At 39.2% G+C, this 21,365-nt stretch overlaps 1 protein-coding gene and 1 long non-coding RNA gene across 12 annotated transcripts in view; both read left to right on the forward strand.

The window, feature by feature from the left end:
- The window catches only part of KTN1 (kinectin 1), a 107,997-nt gene extending 99,470 nt beyond the window's left edge, over positions 1–8,527 (forward strand). For 9 of the 10 annotated variants that reach the window (XM_077768483.1, XM_077768513.1, XM_077768471.1 and 6 more), the window contains 3 exons: positions 1,148–1,240; positions 2,294–2,414; positions 8,046–8,527. In XM_077768483.1, coding sequence (XP_077624609.1) covers positions 1,148–1,240; positions 2,294–2,407 — 207 coding nt within the window. In that variant the 3' untranslated portion in view covers positions 2,408–2,414; positions 8,046–8,527. The remainder of the gene's footprint in view (positions 1–1,147; positions 1,241–2,293; positions 2,415–8,045) is intronic. The other variant, XM_077768490.1, reaches the window with a different exon arrangement.
- Positions 8,528–15,421: 6,894 nt separating this feature from the next.
- LOC144235715 (uncharacterized) lies at positions 15,422–17,839 on the forward strand. Of its 2 annotated transcripts, none has more exons than XR_013336298.1 (3): positions 15,422–15,464; positions 17,182–17,243; positions 17,736–17,839. It is a non-coding gene; the product is annotated as an uncharacterized LOC144235715 (long non-coding RNA). The 2 variants fall into 2 exon arrangements; XR_013336299.1 differs by lacking the exon at positions 15,422–15,464 and adding an exon at positions 15,700–16,035.
- Positions 17,840–21,365: the final 3,526 nt, after the last annotated feature.

The following is a 21,365-nucleotide window of genomic DNA, read 5'->3' on the forward strand; positions in this document are numbered from 1 at the left end:
GTTTTTTGTAATTATTAGTTATTTGTTATTAGTTATTTATAATTGTTTTTGGATATTTTCAATAATGCAGTTTATATATGCTTAGAGCTGCTTTAGAGCTCTGATTGTGTTTGTGGGAGTCATTAGCAAAACAAATATGTCAGTTTTTTAAAAGTTGAAAGAAATATTTTCACTGTATGATATAGCTTAAAATTGTTATGTAGAAGTCTAGGAATCTATAAAGAGTAAATTTAGCATGATAAAAAAACACAATCACAGAATTCAGAATAGCTTTAAGTTATTTTGGTGTTAGTGTTACCAGAACATAAAAGGTGAGCTCAAGATTCTTGTATCAGAGCTCAAACTTAGATACGTGATGCATCATCAAGGATGAGCAATCATGTGATTTTAATATTTAACCTTGATCAAAATATAAAACATGCAGTTTTAGCCTAGCAGTTTGGTTTCTCAGATATTAAGGATATTAAACAGGTGCTCAAAGATAAAAGGATGTGTGCCATTACTTATAACAGAAATACTGTGCAACATTTGATTAGAAATGCATCTAAATATTTATAGATCTAAAAAGTTAACAAAATACTTTGTGAAACAAACAAGTATAAAACAGCATGTATGTTAAAACCCCATTTATATGAAATTTTCTGCCCAAATTTTCTATTAGCACAAGATGTATGCAAGAGGGATCTGGACACAAGAGGGCAAACCCACTAACTATTTTAGGATTTGTGGGGCATATATGGTTTCTGTCACATATTCTTTTTTGCTGGTGTGCTTATTAACACAATGCTTTAAAACTGTAAAAACCACTCTTAGTTTGTGAGCTATAAAAAAAAACGGCTGTGTCCAGAATTTGCTGACACCTGATCTAGGCTATCAACTGTGGTTATTTCTTTTTTTAAATTTCTTTATACATTTTCTCTATTGTTTGAACTTTTTCAAACAATAAGCAGTGAGCATGTGTTTTTATAATCTGGTCAGGGAAGAAGCTGTTTTCATTTCAGAGAGAAAAACAATAGATTGGCTGTACATTGTGTTTTGACAGGAGCTTTAATCTTGTACAGAATATGTAAGAAAATTACTTGGTTTTTTTCTCATATATGTTTATCAATTGTAGTGTTTGGAGGCTACCATATTGTTTTCCTTACAGGCTCAACAGTCATTGGATCTTATCCAGTCAAAAATAGTAAAAGCTGCTGGAGACACTACTGTTATTGAGAATAGTGATGTTTCCCCAGAAACGGTATGCATTTTCTTTAACCCCGCATGTCTAGGCTAATTACCTTGCAAATCTCGTGAAGAAGAAAAAGTGTGCAAGATCCATCTCTGACCTAAAAAGTGTCTTTGTCATGTACATCCATCAGTTAGGTTGAATTCTTATGCAGGTCATCTTTTCTTTGAGATATTTTATTTCTGAAATGCAGTGTTTTTATTGTTTGTTTTCACTTTAGCTTAATAAGGTATTGTGTTCATTTTAATGTTTGTGTTCCAAGTATTATGGTATCCTGCCCAAGAGTGTGGACTTGGTTAGACTGCCTGGGCTTGACTCCTGACCCTGCTGCTTAGTAGCTGTGTGATTTTGGACAACTTTCCTTAACCTCTCTCTGCTTTGCCCAATCTGTGAAAGGCAGTGACAATAGCACCAATTTTGTAGGATTATTGAAGGGAATAAATGAGTTACTATATAAAACACTTAGAATAGTCCATAATACTTCCAACAACAGTGCCTAGCTCAGTATCTGTGAACTTACTTTTACTGTTAGGAATGCACTCTCCTTTGGTGTATGGCAAACTCTTTTCTGAAAAGAGAATGGATTTATAACTGATACCCAAGGCCTAGATTGTTGCCTTTGTTGGCCTAGTGACATTTATTACCTAGGCTTCTTTGGTGCAACTGTATTTGCACCCCTAGGTAGCAAACAATATTTTTAAAAGTTTTTAATATTTGCTTATTTTTGAGAGAGACAGAGAGTGAGTGGGGGGAGGGACAGAGAGAGGGAAACACAGAATCCAAAGCAGCCTCCAGGCTCTGAGCTGTCAGCGCAGAGGTGGATGCTGGGCTCGAACTCACAAACCGTGAGATCGTGACCTGAGCTGGTTGGATGCTTAACTGACTGAGCCACCCAGGTGCGTTGCACACACTATTTCTTTATATGGTTTTTGTCATTGTTGATTTTCATGTGATTTTCAGTATTTTCATGTTTGTATTTAAACCAACAATAAAATATTTTCTCTTTTGGTTGCAAATGCCTTTTCCTTATTCTGGAGTTTTTCATCACTTTCCCCTTCTCTTTAGGAGTCTTCTGAGAAGGAGACAATGTCTGTAAGTCTAAATCAGACTGTAACACAGTTACAGCAGCTGCTTCAGGCAGTAAACCAACAGCTCACAAAGGAGAAGGAACACTACTAGGCATTAGGTAAGGATAACTGAAGTGTCATTGTCTGGGTTCTTGACACTGTGTATGTGAATGTGTATACAGTGTATGCTTGCCAGGTGTACAGAAGCTCTTGTTGCCCTAGTGAAGTGTTCACCCTTTCTCTCTGCACCTCCGGATGATAGCTTTAGCTTTCTTGGAGCATTATTTCCATCTCTTACATATTTTGGTCTTGTGGCTTGGAGGGGCCAAATTCTTTTATTTTTGCCACCTTTGACCTTCTTATAAAACAGACTCTCATAACTTGTTTACCTAGGTCTTATTCATTGCATAATATGTGCAACTGTTTCTTTATCCTTGAGATTTTTTTTAATGACATGGTAAAATAAAATGTAATGTTTTTACTGAGGTAAGATGCTGAATTGAAAATAAAATCACAATTTCTTTAAATTGGAAACTGAGTTTTATTTATGTGTGCTTATAAGGTAAAGAAATTCCTTTTTAAAAAAATGTTTTTTTTGTTTTTTTTTTTTGTTTTTTTTGAGAGAGAGAGAGAGAGAGAGAGAGAGCGCGACCGAGAGAGAGACAGTGTGAGTGGAGGAAGGGCAGAGAGAGGGAGACACAGAATCTGAAGCAGACTCCAGGCTGTGAGCTGTCAGCACAGAGCCTGACGCAGGGCTCGAACCCACAAACCATGAGATCATGACCTGAGCTGAAGTCAGACTTTTAAGTGACTGAGCCACCCAGGAGCCCCAAGAAATCCCAGTTTTAACTCCTGAAGTGAGAGTGTTAGTTGAAGTTAAATAAACCTATCATTAACCTAATCATGGTATGAAATTTTATTGCCCTCAGGATAGGCTAGGTGTCCTGGAAAAGTTGATTGGATCACATTTTGTTTACAGGGGCATTCTGTCTCACTTTTATAGAACAATTATCTTCTGACCTGTGTTAGCATAAAATCTCCTTTAAAATGCTATTTCAGGTCAGTTACCTCTAAAAGACTTTGTAGATAAACGCAACTCATTCTTTTAACCTGCCAGCAAAAATAATTATACCTTAATCTTTTATCCTTGGTAAGCTGATCTCTCCATTGGTATAGTTAAACTTCTGGCACATTATCCCCCTTCTCCAAATTGGAAAACAACCTGCATCTGGTTTCACTGGGAAACTCTTTCTTCCATGTCTTNCTGAAGCAGACTCCAGGCTGTGAGCTGTCAGCACAGAGCCTGACGCAGGGCTCGAACCCACAAACCATGAGATCATGACCTGAGCTGAAGTCAGACTTTTAAGTGACTGAGCCACCCAGGAGCCCCAAGAAATCCCAGTTTTAACTCCTGAAGTGAGAGTGTTAGTTGAAGTTAAATAAACCTATCATTAACCTAATCATGGTATGAAATTTTATTGCCCTCAGGATAGGCTAGGTGTCCTGGAAAAGTTGATTGGATCACATTTTGTTTACAGGGGCATTCTGTCTCACTTTTATAGAACAATTATCTTCTGACCTGTGTTAGCATAAAATCTCCTTTAAAATGCTATTTCAGGTCAGTTACCTCTAAAAGACTTTGTAGATAAACGCAACTCATTCTTTTAACCTGCCAGCAAAAATAATTATACCTTAATCTTTTATCCTTGGTAAGCTGATCTCTCCATTGGTATAGTTAAACTTCTGGCACATTATCCCCCTTCTCCAAATTGGAAAACAACCTGCATCTGGTTTCACTGGGAAACTCTTTCTTCCATGTCTTCAGCCTTATTCTCTTCACTGCACATGCTCCTTCTGTTTGGTTCTGAAAACCTGTTCTGATGCCTTATTTTAACCTTGTACTTCCTTCAGGTTACCACCTTAATTTTTTTGTCTGTTTAACAAATTCTTAAACTGTTCTCACAGTATGCACTAATTTACTTGCTGTTAACAGCTTCCTCTAGTCTAGAATACCATTCCAGTGAAAGCTTTTTTGCTGGGGTCATTAGAGATTTCCTAATTGCTAGATCTAATATAGGCATTTCTTTTAATACTCAAAGTATAAGAGAGTAGAGTAGTTTTCAGTATAAGATACTGAAAATAGTTATGAAATATGCTAAATATGCTGGAGTCAGTCCATAGGCCTTTGTGTGATAAGGAAAGGGCTTCATTTCTGAGAGCCTAAAAAATTCCAAGATTACTTATTATCCCTGGCCTTTCAGCCTTGTCAGTAGTATCTCTCCATCATCTCAGAGGTGTTCTTTAATATTTCCTTTTCTTCCCAAACACACAGTTTGCTCATAGTAAGTCTTGTAAACCTGTTACCACATTGGTCTTCATCATAGTAAATTTGAGACTTAACACTGATTGTTGGTAGTATAACACTTTTATTTTTCAGATTTGTTTTCTCTGATGTATGAAATTGTAACTTCTTAAATATGTATATCCCGGCAGTACAACTAAAACAGTTATAGTTTGGCAGGCAGCTCCCCTGAGTGCTAACTCTTGTCAGCCAATGAACAGAAGTCCAGGTTTGGCAAGTGAAAGGGTGGGTGAGCATCAGCAGTGCATTGTGAAGGATAGGATGGATTGTATGAAGATCGCAGTCCACCAGGCACTTGAGAGCTCTTTCTTCTATAGGTTCTGCCCAGATTATTACCCATTGACAGTAATAACAGTTCCCTACACATCCCTTGGTTCCCACAGCTCTTCTTCGTGCCCTTTAAGTGTTTATGTTACCATCAGGGTTTTAACTTCAGCCATCAGTTTTGCTCAGTGTTTTCTCTCTCTCGTGAACTCTCTTAAAACTAGTACCTATGATGAGAAAAAACCCCAAACTACTACCTGATGATTAAATTGGAAATATTACTTGCTTTATCATGAAAATGTAGACAATAAATTAATATCTGATGTCAGGAAAATTACTTCTTTTTAGTATATACCACAAGTATATATGAATTGTTTAAAATAATGCTGTACAATTTTGAAAAGGGAAAGATAGTTTTTAAAAGACAAATGAAAGGGATGATGATATGTAGTAATTTAGTTTTCTAAATCCTAATATATGTTACTTAGCATTTCTGTGAACTGGAGAGGTAGATGTATTGATCTTCTATCCTTAATTTGTAAACCCTTAAGCTTTATTTGGAACTCTTCCTCCTCTCCCTCCTTACCCTTTCCCTCCACCAAATAGATTATCATTTCTTCTTTTCTTTTTATGAATTGAGATAATTTTTTTTAGCTTTGGAGTAGCTACACTAGTATTTTATAGTATACTTTTTTTTGGTTACCTATTTATCTTTCAGATATCTATTTTTCCCTATGTTTCATATTTGCCTGGCTTCTTGGTATTCAAAATGTATATCTGACCATATCAGAAGATTTTATTACTTCAAAATCTTAGTCTGTTTGGCTCTATAACAAAAATCTCATAGACTGGGGGGCTTGAACAACATTTATTTTTGTTGGTTCTGGAAGCTGCAGAGTCCAAGATCAAGGTGCCAGTAGATTCTGTGTCTGGTGAGAACCTCCTGGCTTAAAGACGGTCATCTTCCCACTGTGTCGTTGCATGGCAGAAGGGGCAAGGGAACTCTCTTGGATCCCTTTTAGGCGGACACTGATCCCATTCATGATGGTAGAGTCTTCCAAAGGCCCCACTTCCAAATGCCATCGCATTGGGAGAATCTCATCATATAAATTTTTGGGAGACAAACATTCAGACATAACATTCAGGTCCTCTTAACTTGGAACCAGTATGTGGAATCCTGGGGAGGGAGGAGGATGATTTTAACAGCAGTCACTTTATGAGTGTGCTTCTAAGCAAGAACAGGCTTCTGACATGTGGTCATTCATCTTGACAACAACCTAGGATGGTAGATAGGTGGTGGTAGTATTATTATTATTATTTATTCCTGTTTTACAACAGACCCAGAGATGTTCCTATGATTTGCCCAAGGTCATGCAACAATTAGTAACTGGGTGAGCTGGGAGTAACTGGGATTTAAGTCGAGGTAGTCTCTGCCTAGCACCTACACTCTTAATCAGTACTTTTCTTCTCCTTTAATGCACCTATTCTGTGCTCTGACCCCTTTTGTTGCTGCTTTCTTTTCTCTTCATTCTGGCTAATCCTTAGTTGCCAGCCTCTTCTCACTTGTGTAGTCAATTCTGACTTTTCCCTAAAGTTGGTGTTTGGTTTGTCAGTTGTAAATTGGAGAGGCTCTAGATGTTACCAGAAAAAATTGAGGTGAAGTTTTGTGTGTGTGTTTTGTATGTACGTGCTTTCCCTACTCTTGTGTGACAAATAGATTTTTTTAATGATATAGTCGTCTCTTGTTTCTGAAAGAAAGGTGTTTTTTATAGCAGCATTGAAGCATAAGGGCTAGTGTTCCAGATAAAAGCTAGCATTTATTTCTTTGCCTTACACTTGGCTATCACAGTGCTCAGGTTTTCATTTTCTGTGGTATGTTTGCATAGCACTTATTAGTGCCTGTACCAGTGAGCTAGGTAGACTTTCTTATCCCCTCTTAATCTTGGTTTTGATGAGACAACATGATAGCCAGTGAGAACTTTGCTTTTTAACTTTCTAATTCTTTTCGCCTTAAACTTTTTATTTTGGAAAAAGCACACACATAAAGAAGAGCTGAGGGACGCTTGGGTGGCTCAGTCAGTTAAGTGTCCCGCTCTTGATTTTGGCTCAGGTCATGATCTTACACGTTGTGAGTGTGAGCCCCGCATCAGGACTCTGTGCTGACAGTGTGGAGCCTCCTTGGGATTCTATCTCTTCTTCTCTCTCCTTGTCCCCTGCTCACTCTCTCTCTCTCTCTCTCAGAATAAATAAACAAACTTAAAAAGAAAAGCTGAAAGAATGGTGCAACACTCCTTTACCTGCTTCATCTCTATGCATATACATGTGTTTTGTTGGTGTCACACCATTTGAAAGTAATTTACAGATATCAGGATATTTTATCCTAAAACACTTCAGTATGTATCTCTGAAGAACAGAGTCATTCTCTTATAAATCCATAGTGGTACCATTATCACATCCAAAAAAACCCCCCAAAAAACAAAACCTGGTAGTTCTATAAAATCATCCAGTATTAAACCCAAATTCAAATTTTCTCAGTTTTATCGCAGATGTCTTTTTAGCTATTTTTCCCAAACCAGTCAGAATTTTACATGTTGCATTTGGGTTAAGTCCTTTTAGTCTCTATAATGGCTTTTAAAGTTTTACTTCTAGTCATTTTATCTGACTTGGAAACCTTCACATGACCTCAGAAAATCTCTGCCTGAAACTTTGTTCATTCATGGGAGAGAGTTGTAAATTTCAGTGCTACTCACCTTATTAGCTTTATATTTTCTTGAGTAGAACTAATAAAAATGGATTCCTGGTGCTGTTCTTTTAAATGTTTCCTAATAGTACTTTCAAATCTCTACATCATTCTCAGTATGGCCTGAGGTTTTCACTCCTATATTTTTATTTATTTATTTACTTTATTTTTTTCACTCCTTTATTTTTAAATCCACCTCATAAGCTTCTGAATCCTGAGATTTTTTTCCTTGTTTTTGATTACCATTAGTGTGTCGTTTTGATCCTAGTTGAAAGAGCAGGCTAGCTCAAATAGAGTATATATTTTTGGTGTTTGACAAATGTCTTCTGATTGCCTTTTGTTTCGTGTATTAAAATGAATTTCTTTCTTTCTGATCTTTTACAGATTGAAGTAACTGGGAAGCTGTTTATTCAAGGATAACAGAAGGCATTGTATTATATTTTGCCAAATTAAAGCCTTATTTATGTTTTCACCCTTTCTACTTTGTCAGAAACACTGAACAGAGTTTTGTCTTTTCTAATCCTTGTTAGACTACTGATTTAAAGAGAGAAAAAAAAGCCAACTCTGTAGACACCTTCAGAGTTTAGTTTTATAATAAAAACTGTTTGAATAATTAGACCTTTACATTCCTGAAGATAAAATAAACATGTAATCTTTTATCTTATTTTGCTCAATAAAATTGTTCAGAAGATCAAAAGTGGTAAAGACAGTATAAAATTTAACATTTTAATACTGATGTTGTACACTGTTTTACTTAATATTTTGGGGAGTAACTGCCTCTGACTTCAAGAAAACACTTTTTTGTTGCTAATGTAATCCGTTTTTTGTAATGGCGTCAGCAAATAAAGGGATGCTTATTATTCAAACTTGCTCTAATTTTGATTGTACTTTAACAGATCTCATTAGTACTACAGATCGACATAATTTAGAACACAGTTATTAATTTCAGCTTTTGGACAGGTAAGATAGGTATTGTTGTTCATGCACCTTCTCTAAGGGAAGCCCTGGGCTTCTCTGTGATTGTGTGTGGTGTAAACTGTGTGCTACCAGAGCTGTGCATGGGAAGGACAGGACGCAAGAATACAGCCTCCAAACTCACCACTGCAGCTTCAAGTGGAAGAGCTCTCCTTTTATACTTACTGTTACTTCCTTAACTAATAATAATTAACTTTTTAAGTTTCCTCCTTGTCAGGCACATGTTACATGGTTTCCATGTATTATTTTTTGTTGAAGTAAGTTTTAATTATTTAAATAATTTTATGAAAACACTGGACCCTGTGGATGCTAAATAACCATTGAAAGATCTCTTTTGCCGTTGAGGGTTTTTTTGTTTGGTTTTGTGTGTGTGTGGGGGGGTGGTTGTTTTTGTTTTTTGTTTTTTTGCCACTGAGTATTAAAGTGCCTGTCAGGCTGTACTGTGGCCTCCTTGCTATTTCAGTAACGCTTCTACTTAAAACTCTCTTCTCTTGGATATCTGTCTTGGCTTGCTTCTTCATCTTCAAATCTGTGTGAACATCACCTTTTCATCAGGTCTTTCTTGACCATCCAGTATCCCCCTTGCCTCCGGGTCCACCTACCTACTTTTGTCTATAATGTTTATAAGCCCCAATATATACTTGGTCACACCTCTTTCTCTCACCAGAAAGTAGCTCCATGAGGACAGGAATCTTCTCCTCTTTGCGCTTTCCCCTGTCCTGGAAAAGTGCCTGGCACTTATTTATGCTCAGGTATTGAAATGAATGAATGGATGAAATTTATTTTTATAGTTTGAGGATGATCTAAAGTGGTGCCTCCTAACCTTTTCAGATCATGCCATGCACACCAAATAATATTTCTAAATTATGTAGAAATAAACTGGAGAGGTTGTTCATGGCCAGTGATGACTGTCCTGAGGATTTGAACTACCCTAGACCTTACCTAGCTGCTTTCAGCAAACCCCTGGAAAAGTGATCTGAGGACCAGATACCATATCATCATCATCATCATCATCATCATCATCATCATCATCATCATCATCATATCTCTCTCTCTCTCTCTCTTCCCTCTACTATTGTCTGTAAAGATAGCTATGTCTCTGCCATCTGAAAAAACAAACAAATTACATCTTCTTACAACCTCTTGCTCCTCTCCTTTCAGAGCTTAATTCCTCTGAAGAAGTGTGTAATTGTACTATTTTTCAACCTCCTCATATATTTTAATTTTGAAAAAATAATTACAAGAGACTAAGAATTCAGTCCAATTTTTTATTTATTTGTAACCCCTCCCTCAACATCCCAAGCAAATATGCATTCATCTTTTTGCACCTGAAGTGGCAGGAAGTTCACAACATTGCCTATTTATGATTTGGGGCAGTTTTGTAATTGTCTCTTCTGTCTTCCACTGTCCACCTTTACCCATTGTGTTACAAGCAGATCGCCCAGAAAAAGAGTCCTGTGTCCTCCGTCTCTAGTGACTCCCCTTGCCACTATTGCAGCAAGTTGAGGCGGGAAGCCCTAAGAAAATTACTTGGGTTGAGGAGAGCCACAGGGAGGGGAGAATGCTCACTGCCCCATGTGAACAAAAGCATGCATGGTAAAAAAAATCCATTTAAGGAGCAAGATAAACTCAGGGATTTTAGTGTACCAGTGTACTGTAAAGCTCACTGATTGGGTTTCAGACTCCACGTTGCAATTAATCTTTAAGAAAGTACAACACGTAGAGTTTTGCTCTACGTTGGTTGATTTTGGAAAATGAGGTTACTGTTCACAAAAAAGCGTGTTCATTACGTTGCTATTTTAAAATAAGAAATAAACACGTTTTTCTTGGTTTCAATTTTTACTATGTTGAATATTACAGAAGTACCAAAAACAAAAAGCTTTTGAAAGTCTAAAGGATTCCCAAGACCAAACACCTTAGATCTACTAGTCTTTAGCATGTTGTTTTTTCCGACACTTTTTAATTGTACTGGGCAATTCTATCAGCACTTTCTGGTTGTATTTTGTTTTATATTTAATCCATTTATTAAAAATGATAAAAACATTTTCAGTCTTTTTACTTTTTTTGGCGTATTTTGTGCAGTGCCAACTTCTTGTTTTTAAAATTTGTTTTCAGTTCTTCTTGTTTTCTAATTCATTTTAGATTGTAAGTTCTATGTTACTACTTTGTACCCTACAGATTTTTATATTTAGGGATTTTGTTGTCTTTTAGTCCTTAATTTTAAAAAATCATAAATATTTCAGACATACAGGAAATCATGGGGAAAAACTGTATATCCCCTCAACATAAAATATTAACACTTTGTTCTATTTGCATTTAAAAAAAATAGGGTATGGTTTAAATATCTTACACCCCTTCCTGGTGCCATTTCTCTTCCTCTCCAATGGTAGCCAAAGGTGATGTTTATAATTTAATTTCACATTGTTATACAATTAACACCAAAGTATCCAGAAACAATATGTTTCACACGTTTTTAAATTTTATATAAATTATTCTGTTGGCTTTACTTGTTCAATACCAGCTTTAAAATATATACATGGAGTTTTGCTTCATTTTTAATTATAGATATGCCACAATTTATTTGTATATTCCTCTAAGGGACATTTAAAATACCACCAATTTATGAAAATTTTGTCTAACTTTTGATTTCCTTTATGGCAAGAGATTTTTTTTTTTCTGAGTGTGTGTGTTTCACATCCTAGATTTTTAAAGTATTGTTTCCTAATATTACATTTGGGTCTGTGAACATGACGTATTATGACACAAATTTCCTGTATTTGTGAAGACTTCAGAAGAAAGAAAAACTGTAAACCAAAAAAAAATTGGTTTAGAGTAAAAGAGGTTATCAGCAAGAATGTTAAGCTTTGGCAGGAAATGATTTCATTACGTGAAGTCATTTGAAATCTCAAGTAACTTTCAGGCTCATTCTTCTACTCTTCAGTTAGAAAATGAGAAAGCATTGGGTAATATTTATTTTTTGGTGATATCAGGAACACAGGAAACAGAGTCAAAGAGGTGGGGGAAGGTCTTATTTACATTTACATTTATGCATTCTCTTGGTATGAAGAATCAAGAAATTACGAGTTTTTCACCTAAGAGCAGGTTCTTCCTGAACTATTCAGTAGAGGTCTTGGGGGTCATTCATTGCCAAAATACAAAGTTTCTTTTTTTCTGCTCAGTGTAGTATTCATTTCAAGATCTCTAAAATACGGTATTCTAATCCCTAGACTGTATAGTTGTGGGAAATGGAAATTCATTTATGTTGATGAATTGTGTTGATTTGTGCAAGCTTTTCAGCCCTGGGCATCTAGGTTTTTTCCTTGCTAGCTGTGCAAATAATAAAAAGATATAGCTCTAGTAAATTCTAACCAAAATACAATAATGTATTTTCTTCAATTGCTTTGTTGCCAATGGCCAATATTTATAAATATTTTAAGCAACTGAAAAGAGTGAATATTTTTAAAAATCTTTTTATTTCTATTATTATTTTTTTAGAGAGAGAGAGGGAGAGAATCCCAAGCAGGCTCCACGCTCAGTAAAGAGCCTGATGTAGGCCCCGCCCCCCCGTAACCCTGTTATCGTGACATGAACCAAAATCAGGAGTAGGACGCCCAACCGACAGAGCCACCAGGTGCCCCAAGAATGGATATTTTCTCTTTGTTAAATTCAAATTCAAATTTTCTGTTTGTTAAATTGTTAAGTGATACATTCCTACCACGTTTCTGGTTTATTCTTAGATGGGGCTGAAAAATTTGCAATTTAAAGAGTTCCATGCAATGCTGATATGGGTTTGGTAACAACACTTTGAAAATCATGCGTTATGGTTTTTAATTTACAGGTTCTTGGCAAATGACAGTTCTCATTTTCAAACATTGCTAAGTATTTACTAATTATTTTTATATCATTTCTATAATTTCTACACATTTGGGGAGGGGGAAAGAGATTGCATCATGTCAGTCTACTATTTGGAAAACAATTTTCCCAAAGCCTGAAAAAGGTAAAGTGCTCATTGGTGGTTTTCTTGGTGTTCTTGGTGTTTCTTGAAATTTCCTGGTTATGCCACACAAGTAGTATTTTCTTTTTTAAAAACAAGTTTACCTTAAACCTTTTTCCTGTTTGGTGAATTTCTTTATCCCCCTATTCCAATCCTGAATATACATGAATGTTATTCTCCCTGTGACTAATGATAGAATTTTTATCTCCTTAGGAATAATCAGTTGGAATAAATTTTTTTTCTCACTCTTGATACCAAGGACATGATTTTGCAACCAACAATGTGAGGACAGTATAGAAACTCCGGTATAGGGGCGCCTGGGTGGCTCAGTCGGTTAAGCGTCGGACTTTTGCTTAGGTCATGATCTCGCGGTTCGTGGGTTCGAGCCCCGCGTCGGGCTCTGTGCTGACTGCCAGCTCAGAGCCTGGAGCCTGTTTCAGAGTCTGTGACTCCCTCTCTCTCTGACCCTCCCCTGCTCACGCTGTCTTTCTCTCTGTCTCTCTCCTAGAAATAAATAAAACGTTAAAAAAAATTTTTAAAAAATTAAAGAAACTCAGGTATAAGGATTCTTAAAAAAAATCTTTGCTTTGATATCCTTTGGGGACAGTCTGTACAGACTTTGTTTTTTGTCAGGTGAACGTGTCCAGTCAGATGGAACAGGTTTTTCTAACTTTTTGACTGTAACTTGACATCTATTTTGAATAAACTAATTTCATTTCCTACCCACACTTATGTAGAAGATACAAAACTGTCTCATATGTGCTGAGCAGCTGGTTTTAATTCTGTCAGTAGCCTTAACAGACAATTGGCCGTGAGCTCTATTCACTCTCAGAATGGTTTAGGATGGAGTATGAATTACTTTCCTGCCTTAGAATATATCCCGCTCAACACTCTCGAATAGACACTTAACTTAGTATATATAACACAACTTTTAACTGGATTATGGCTGACCGCCGCTATAAAGCAAGTAATTAACCATTCATTTGGCATTCTGTTAATGATATTACAAAAATAATGGCGATCATAATAATTACAATTACTGAATTCCATTTTCCAGGTACCATGCTAAGTGTTTTAGGTTCATATTTCATTTTGCCACCAATTTACTTTTTGAAGGTGACCTAGAAAGACATACTGCTTTGGGAGTATATTCTTTGTACTTTCTAGAGTTTTCCAGTGCCTAAGCTGGGTTTTGGTAACTCAAGGACTAGACTTTTTAGAAGCCAAGGGGAAAGGATTATCTTCTAGAGCCTCCAGAAGGAACTCAGCCCTGCCAACATCTTGAATTTATACCAATGGGACCCATGTGGGACATCTGACCTCTAGGACTATAAGAAAATTATCTTGTGTGTTTTAAGCCACTAGATGTATGGTAATCTGTTACAGCAGCATTAGGAAATGAATACAACCACTCCTGGCCCTGATTTTCTGTCCTCTGCATCCTGGATAGATGGCCCTGCTCATCCAGAGACTGTAGACCAGCTTTGGCCCAGGGCCACCCAATGGACTTCTGTGTCATCACTGGGCTACAACAACACCTTCTGTGATGCTTGAACTCCAGCCCTTCCCTCCCAGCTGTCCTTTAATATATATTTTCCCTCAGTCCCAAGGTGGTTTTTAGAGTTGTTTTTACTGTTATAGGTCATCCTCCAGCATAATGAATAATTCTTTATATCAAACTTGACCTGTTCAAATTTTGTGTGGTTTTGTCTCCTGATTCAACCTTAACTGATACACCCACCAAATCTCCTCTCCTAGATTCTCATCCTCACACTGCCATGTGCTTTCTCACCACTGACCCATTCTCTCTTGTTTTGTTCTTACCTCAGCCTTTCTACTTCTCCCTTGGCGAAGAGATACCCCTCATCCATTCTTTAAAAAAAAAAAAAAAAAAAATTCCTGCCTTGAATCTCATGCTATCTAGAAATATTGCCTCTCCTCTTTGCTTTCAACCATATATCTCTGAGTCACTCATCCCCATTTGTTAAAAGCTGGCATCCACTCTATGGCTTCTTTCCAGTACAAGCTCCACAACTATCACTAGTGATTTGGACTTCTGCATGGATCCCCCTGCTCAGCAGTCTAAGCTCACAGTTTCTCGACCTTGACTCCTATAGAGTTTATGATGGCTGCTATAACAAATTACCACAAACTCAGCGTTTTAAAGCAATACACACCCTCACAGATCCAGAGGCTGGAAGCCCAAAATCTCTTTCACTGGACTAAAGGTGTCAGCAGGATTGGTTCCTTCTGTAGGCTCTTGAGGAGAATCTGTTCCCTTGCTTTTTCTGGCTTGGAGGCCTCCCGCATTCCTTGGCTGGGGAGCAGCCCTTGCTTCATCATTCCTTCATCATTCGCTTGCTCCTGCCATTGCATCTAATTCCTCCTCTTCTTGCCTTCCTCTGATAGGAACCCTTATGATTATATTGAAGACCCACCTGGATCATCCAGGATAATCTTATCTCAAAATACTTAACCACAGCTGCAAGCCCCCATTGCCATGTAACGTACAGGTTCTGGGGGTTCGGATGTGGCTGTCTTTGGGTAGGAGGCGTTATTCAAACTACTGCAACTCTTTCACACCTGTAACCACACCTTGAACCTTGTAATTATTTTCCAATATAGTATCTTCTGATACAATGTCACATCATTCTAAGTGCCCCTGTTTCTGTCATTTGCCCTCATGGAGGCTTGAGCCCCTTGACAACCTTTTAAAAAAAAGTCATAATGCCTATTTATTTTATCCCTTGCTCATCTGCAGCTCTTCTGTGATGTATTAAGTTCTGTTACCCCCTTGTCCCTCAGACATGCCTGGCAGAGAGCCCCAAATCTGTGTAAGATATTAAAGTGGAAGCTTACATGTGAAGTGGGGTGAGGTTCTGAAATATGCAGGACTGGAAATGGAATATGGGGGGAAAGGATGCTGCTGCTCTGAATTCCCACATCCACACTGATGGCATAAAATGGTTCAAAGTCAGAAATGAGTTGAGAAGGGGATTTTTCAGAGATAGCTTTTATTGTGCAGTGAGTCCCACCTCCACCAACGGGGAGAAATAGGTGCTAGGTGGGGAGAATCTCTCATCTCCAGTCAAAAGGGAAGGCTGTCAATGGGACCATCTCGAGAATTTGTAATGTATCCACTACATTTGGAAAACAGAGTGGACTGGTGAATGATTCGTGGAAAATCCAAAGGCCAAAGGGTGGTCACTTTGATAGTAGGTTAGGGGATAGTTGGCTATGCTGGATGACCTGTGTTACCCAAATTTTTCGGAATGAGAGATACGTGGTTACCTGTTGTGGACCAGGCAGAGGACACAGGAGGGAGAAAGCCAATGGGATTGTATTGGATTCTGGTCGGAAGGACCATCTGGAGGAGGAAGAGACCTCAGCAGACAAAAACCAAAGGTACCAGTAGAGTCAGTGCTTGGAGGACAGCTATGCAGAACCATACTGTGTGGGAGAGAAATAATTTAACTTTAGCCACTGGGGCTTATTTGTTGCCACAGCATGTTACGGCCATTTAGTGTGGTCCCACATAGAGCACAGTCATTTACCCCAGAGTCGTAGTGAGGAAAGTGAGATGCCACGTGTGCAGTGCCTGGCACATGTTGGGCCCTGGGTAGAGTTAATCTTCCTCCCTCCCATGGTGAACTAGATGAGCCTCATATGGCAAACACTTGCAAGAGACTGGCACGTGTGCTGAAGTAGGTGGCAGGGGAACTGGGCCCTTATTGCCAGGAAGCCAATTTAGATCCTTTGAACACCATCTCTCAGACTAATTTATTGGTTTGTCTTTGTAATTTTGGTTCCAGCATTGGGATTATCTACAGATCTCAACAGAAAGTAGCTTCTTGGTATTGGGCTATATCAACATTAAGCCCATTCCTTTTTGGCTTCACTTCTAGGGTGTTTTTTTTGTTTACTTGCTTGTTTGCTTTTTTGGCTAGGAATAAAGGCACTTCCCTATAAATATAGGTATGCTACAAAATGTTTATGGCAGATGTATGGCTTTTATTCATTCACTAAGTTTTTATTTTAAGTCTTCCAGAAGTTAAGCAGAAGGTCTGGAGCTGGGACATAGCAGAGAACAAGAGACATGGTGGTGTCTTCGCAGAACTCGGGGTTACGAATCATGGAAACTCCAGTGGGAGGGCCACTGAGCCAGGGCAGGGCTGGCTCCTAGGAGACACAACGTCCAAATTTAGGTCTGAAGTGAGAGGCACAAAGAAGGGAACGTAGGGTGGGGAGTGGTGGAGTGGGAGGAGCTGGTGGAGCAGGAGGTACAGGGGATAGTGATGGATAATGTTAGGTGTGTTTCCACCTTCATCTAAATAATTCTCTCCTATGCTTGAGCAGGTACATGATAATGACAAGATGATTCTGTACATAAAGTTTTAGAGCATTTCTGAATGAGAACCAGCACATTTATTATGATGCTCATTTATGGATTGTGAATTAGGAATCAAGACTCAGCTTAAACATATCTTAAGGTCTGTTCGGGCTCCTATAACAAAATGCCATGCTAATAAAACAGAAATTTATTACTCACAGTTCTGGAGATTGGAAGTCTGAGACCAGGATGCCAGCATGGTGGAGTGAGGGCCGGCTTCCAGGTTGTAGGTTTCTCATTCTCTCCCCACATGGTGGGAGGAGTAAGGGAGCTCTCTGGGGATCTTTCATAAGGGCACTAATCCCATTCATGAGTGCTCCTTCCTCATAACCTAGTCACCTCCTAATACCAAACCCTGGGGGTGAGATTTCAACATACGAATTTTGGGAGGTTACATTCAGACCATAGCAAGCATGATACCTGCCTTGAAACTTTCCTGACCACGTGTGGCCTGTCCCCCCAGCAGCCACACCCAACCTTTTTCTCCTTTGCTGCCTCCCACTATAGAAGCTGAAAAGCCAAATACTTTTCCAGCTTCTTTTTCACGTAAGGGTGGTGGTGTAAGCCAGACCTGGGCCTGGAACCCTAAGTAGAAGTCTATAGGAGGGGCTTCTGGAAAAGCAAAATCTCTCTTGATTGGAAAAGAAGAAAAGGAAAGAGTACATGAACTGATCTACCTCTTTTGCCTTTTCCCTTTTTCCTGCCTTGAATACAGACACAATGGCTGGAGATGCAGCAGTCATCTTGTGGCATGAAGGACAAACCAAAGAAGTCACAGAAGAATAAACCCCCAAATCTTTAAAACTCTGACCTACCTCACCTTCAGACTTCTGAGTATGTTAAAAAAAAAAAGCACCCCACAAATTATGTTTAAACCACTACAGTGGTTTGCAGTGCAAACCAGTCCTAATGGTTACAAAATGCTGGGCAGAATCTGATGGTCCTTTGAATTTCTGCCTTACATGTTGCACAGTCTTCGTTCCATTATCACTAAGTATTTTTGGTTTGTCTGTCTGACTTTCCCAACACTGAGAGTTCTTTGGGGTTAGGGACTATCTTACCATTTTGGTGATTCCAGAGCTACTCAGTGTCTGGTACATAATAGTGGCTTAGTAATGTTTTGTGAAGGACTGAATGAAAAATGTGGATATGGAGGATGGTGTGGGGAAAGAGACATTAGTGGCAGTGAGGTCAGTGAAGAGGTTACAGCAGTAAGAATCCAGACAAGAGGCAGTGAGACTATGAGCTAGGACAGGACCTTGCAGATGAGAGAAAGGATAGGTTCAGGGGTTATTTAGGAAGCACAGGGACAGGACCTGGTAAGGGCTTGGGGAAGAGGGGGGAAGAGGAAGAGCTGTAAGATGGCTGAGAGCTCATTAACGCATGGTGCGTTTGGGTGTCCTCCTCCTTCTGTGGTCTTGGGTTGCTCAGACATACAGGACCTTAGTCACCTCCTCTAAAAACGGGATAATAGTAATGCACGCTTAGGTTTCTTGGAGGAGGCAAATGACTGACTTCGCACATGTAAACTGCTTATAACAGTATCTGACACATTGTGCTTGATACGTGTCATCAGTTGTCACCACCATCATTATAGATATGGGGGTAGGAGAGCAAGAAACCAGGCAGTTTGTTGAAAGAGAGGAGGGTGAAGATGAGCAGGAAGGGGAGTTCAGGAGGAATGAGAAGGAGGACCCAAGTAGCTAGCAGAGTGACTTTAGGACGCTCAACAGCTGCTCGGTCTCGTCCCCTGGAAAGAACGACTTTATTTAAAGTGAGACTGAAAGTCATTTAATGAGCTCAAGAGAAATGTGATTAGGTACAGCCTGCTTTTATTCAAGACTTGTGTCAACTGGTTATGCTGCTTTGATTATTGTTTTAAACATGTCCCAGGGGGCTTGGGGTAAGAAATGAAGAGTTGAGGATGCTCATTTTTAATGTGAAGCATTGTAAGCTATTCTGGGGCACAGTAGGAGTCTCAGGAGGGTTGTGCCTAACAGATTTCCAAAACAATTAATGAAGCCTAAGAGCAAGAATAACATAAGAGGCACCACGTGAGGGCCATTAGCTGTGAGGCAGAGGAGGACCCTGCGTGATCAGGCAGGGTGAGATGGCAGGGCAACAGCCCTACTCCGTCTAGCTCCTGCAACCAGAGGCCTTCGATTAGGTTACATGGGAACAATGGCAAATTTCCACTTACTGAATGCCTCAGAGGGTCCAGTATTTTACACATTACTTTAATCTTCTTGTTCTCTGCAAGAGTGAGTTGTTGTTATCATGCGCATTTTTTTTTTAATATTTTTTATTTATTTCTAGGAGAGAGAGAGAGAGAGACAGCGTGAGCAGGGGAGGGTCAGAGAGAGAGGGAGATACAGACTCTGAAATTGGCTCCAGGCTCTGAGCTGGCAGTCAGCACAGAGCCCGACGCGGGGCTCGAACCCACGAACCGCGAGATCATGACCTAAGCGAAAGTCGGACGCTTAACCGACTAAGCCACCCAGTCGCCCCTATCATGCGCATTTAAAAACTATTTTAATCTTATTGTTTTTTTAAGACTATAGTTTATTGTCAAGTTGGTTTCCATATAACACCAGTGCTCATCCCAACAAGTGCCCTCCTCCATGACCTTTACCTTCCTTCCCCTCTCCCCCCACCCCTATCAACCCTCAGTTCTCAGTATTTAAGAATCTCTCATGGTTTGCCTCCCTCCTCCTCTGTAACTATTTTTTCCCTTTCCCTTCCCCATGGTCTTCTGTTAAGTTTCTCCTGACCCACATATGAGTGAAAACATATGGTGTCTTTCCTTCTCTGCCTGACTTATTTCACTTAGCATAACACCCTCGAGTTCCATCCACATTACTACAAATAGCCAGATTTCATTCTTTCTCATTTCCATGTAGTATTCCATTGTATAGATAAACCACATCTTCTTGATCCATTTGTCACTTGTTATCATGCACATTTTAAGAATGAGAAAACCGAGGACTGAAGAGATTAAGTAACATTTCCAAAATCCACCAACCAGGAAGAGGTAGAACCAGGACTCAAAACAGGTCTGGCCAGGATTTGCCTGTTTCCTTTTCACTCTGTTGTAGCTCATGACAAAACTGCTCAGGAATTTTATTGGCAGAGTTCTTGCCAGGAGGTGCTTTTAAGCTCATACTCTATCTGGAAGTTTTCTTCCAGAAAGAGCAGAGTATAAACTCTCTGTCATGACTGAATCACGGGAAACACATGTAAATAGAATACTGCAGTTCAATCTAACAGACTTCAGGTGTGTGCAAATAGATGGTTTCTGATTCCCAAGTGGCCCTGGCTCCAGGAGAGTGGATCTGCAGCATGGGTCTTCAGCTGGTCTTCGGTTCTGTCAGCCCTTGGTATGGGTGTGCGGGATCTACCTGAAGCTCTGAAGGAGTTGAGACCATGATGGAGTTTCCTGCTGGCCCCTTTAGGGACTGGAGTATGAGATCTCTAACCTCACTGCAGAGAAGCGTGCATGGCTTGATTGTGTGACTGATGTCTCGCATCCCCGCACATGAATTTCATAAAGTATCTTCCTACTGTGCTGTAAAAGAATTTTAGTCCTCTGTACCATGGAGGTGGCTAGGGTGGTGTTTTCTTTAGAAGGAGGTATCAGGATAAAAACATTTCTGAATTTCCTGATTTCCCTTTTTTCTCCCCTCCCTAACTTATAAGACCGCAAAGGGACCTAGTAGAGTCTTGGACCCCACCGTGAGCAGGGACAGAGGTAACACTTGTTAGGAGGGCTGCCTGGGTGACTCCTGTGGTGTCAAAGGTGTTTGCTCAAGAACATAGTGCTCTTCTTCCTGACATCTGCTCAGTCTATGAGCTGGACCTATTTTTGGTAGCCAACTACAGGAATTTCGCACCATCCCCAAGTAGATCTAACGAGCCTATAATTGTTTTAAGCCTCTATGGGCTTTGTGTGTGTGTGTGTGTGTGTGTATGCATGTACTTTATAATAAGCTTGCTTAGATAATAAGCCTGATTTAGCATCTTAAAGAGCTCCTTACAGATTTTTCTGCCCCTCCTCATGACTGCTGGTTCCTCTTTATCCACCAGAGTGTAAAGTCTTTGAGGAAGAGAATCCATTCTGAACAAAGCTTGGTCTGAACATGGTTGTGCTCAGAAACCTGGGTGCCTGGGGGATGGACAGAAAAACTCTCACAGGAGCCGAAGGAACAGCAAGAAAGTGTGTCCCATGTGTTTGCATATAGCTCTAGGCTTGAGACCAAAGGTGAAGAATGGCAGAAGGAGACTCTTGTAATGCCAAGGTTCTTTAGAAGTGAGGTGTATGACAGGTCATAAACCAGACCCAAAAAGA

The sequence above is a fragment of the Crocuta crocuta genome, unplaced genomic scaffold, assembly GCF_008692635.1.
Source record: "Crocuta crocuta isolate KB4526 unplaced genomic scaffold, BGI_CrCroc_1.0 scaffold10, whole genome shotgun sequence".
Taxonomy (NCBI): Eukaryota; Metazoa; Chordata; class Mammalia; order Carnivora; family Hyaenidae; genus Crocuta; species Crocuta crocuta.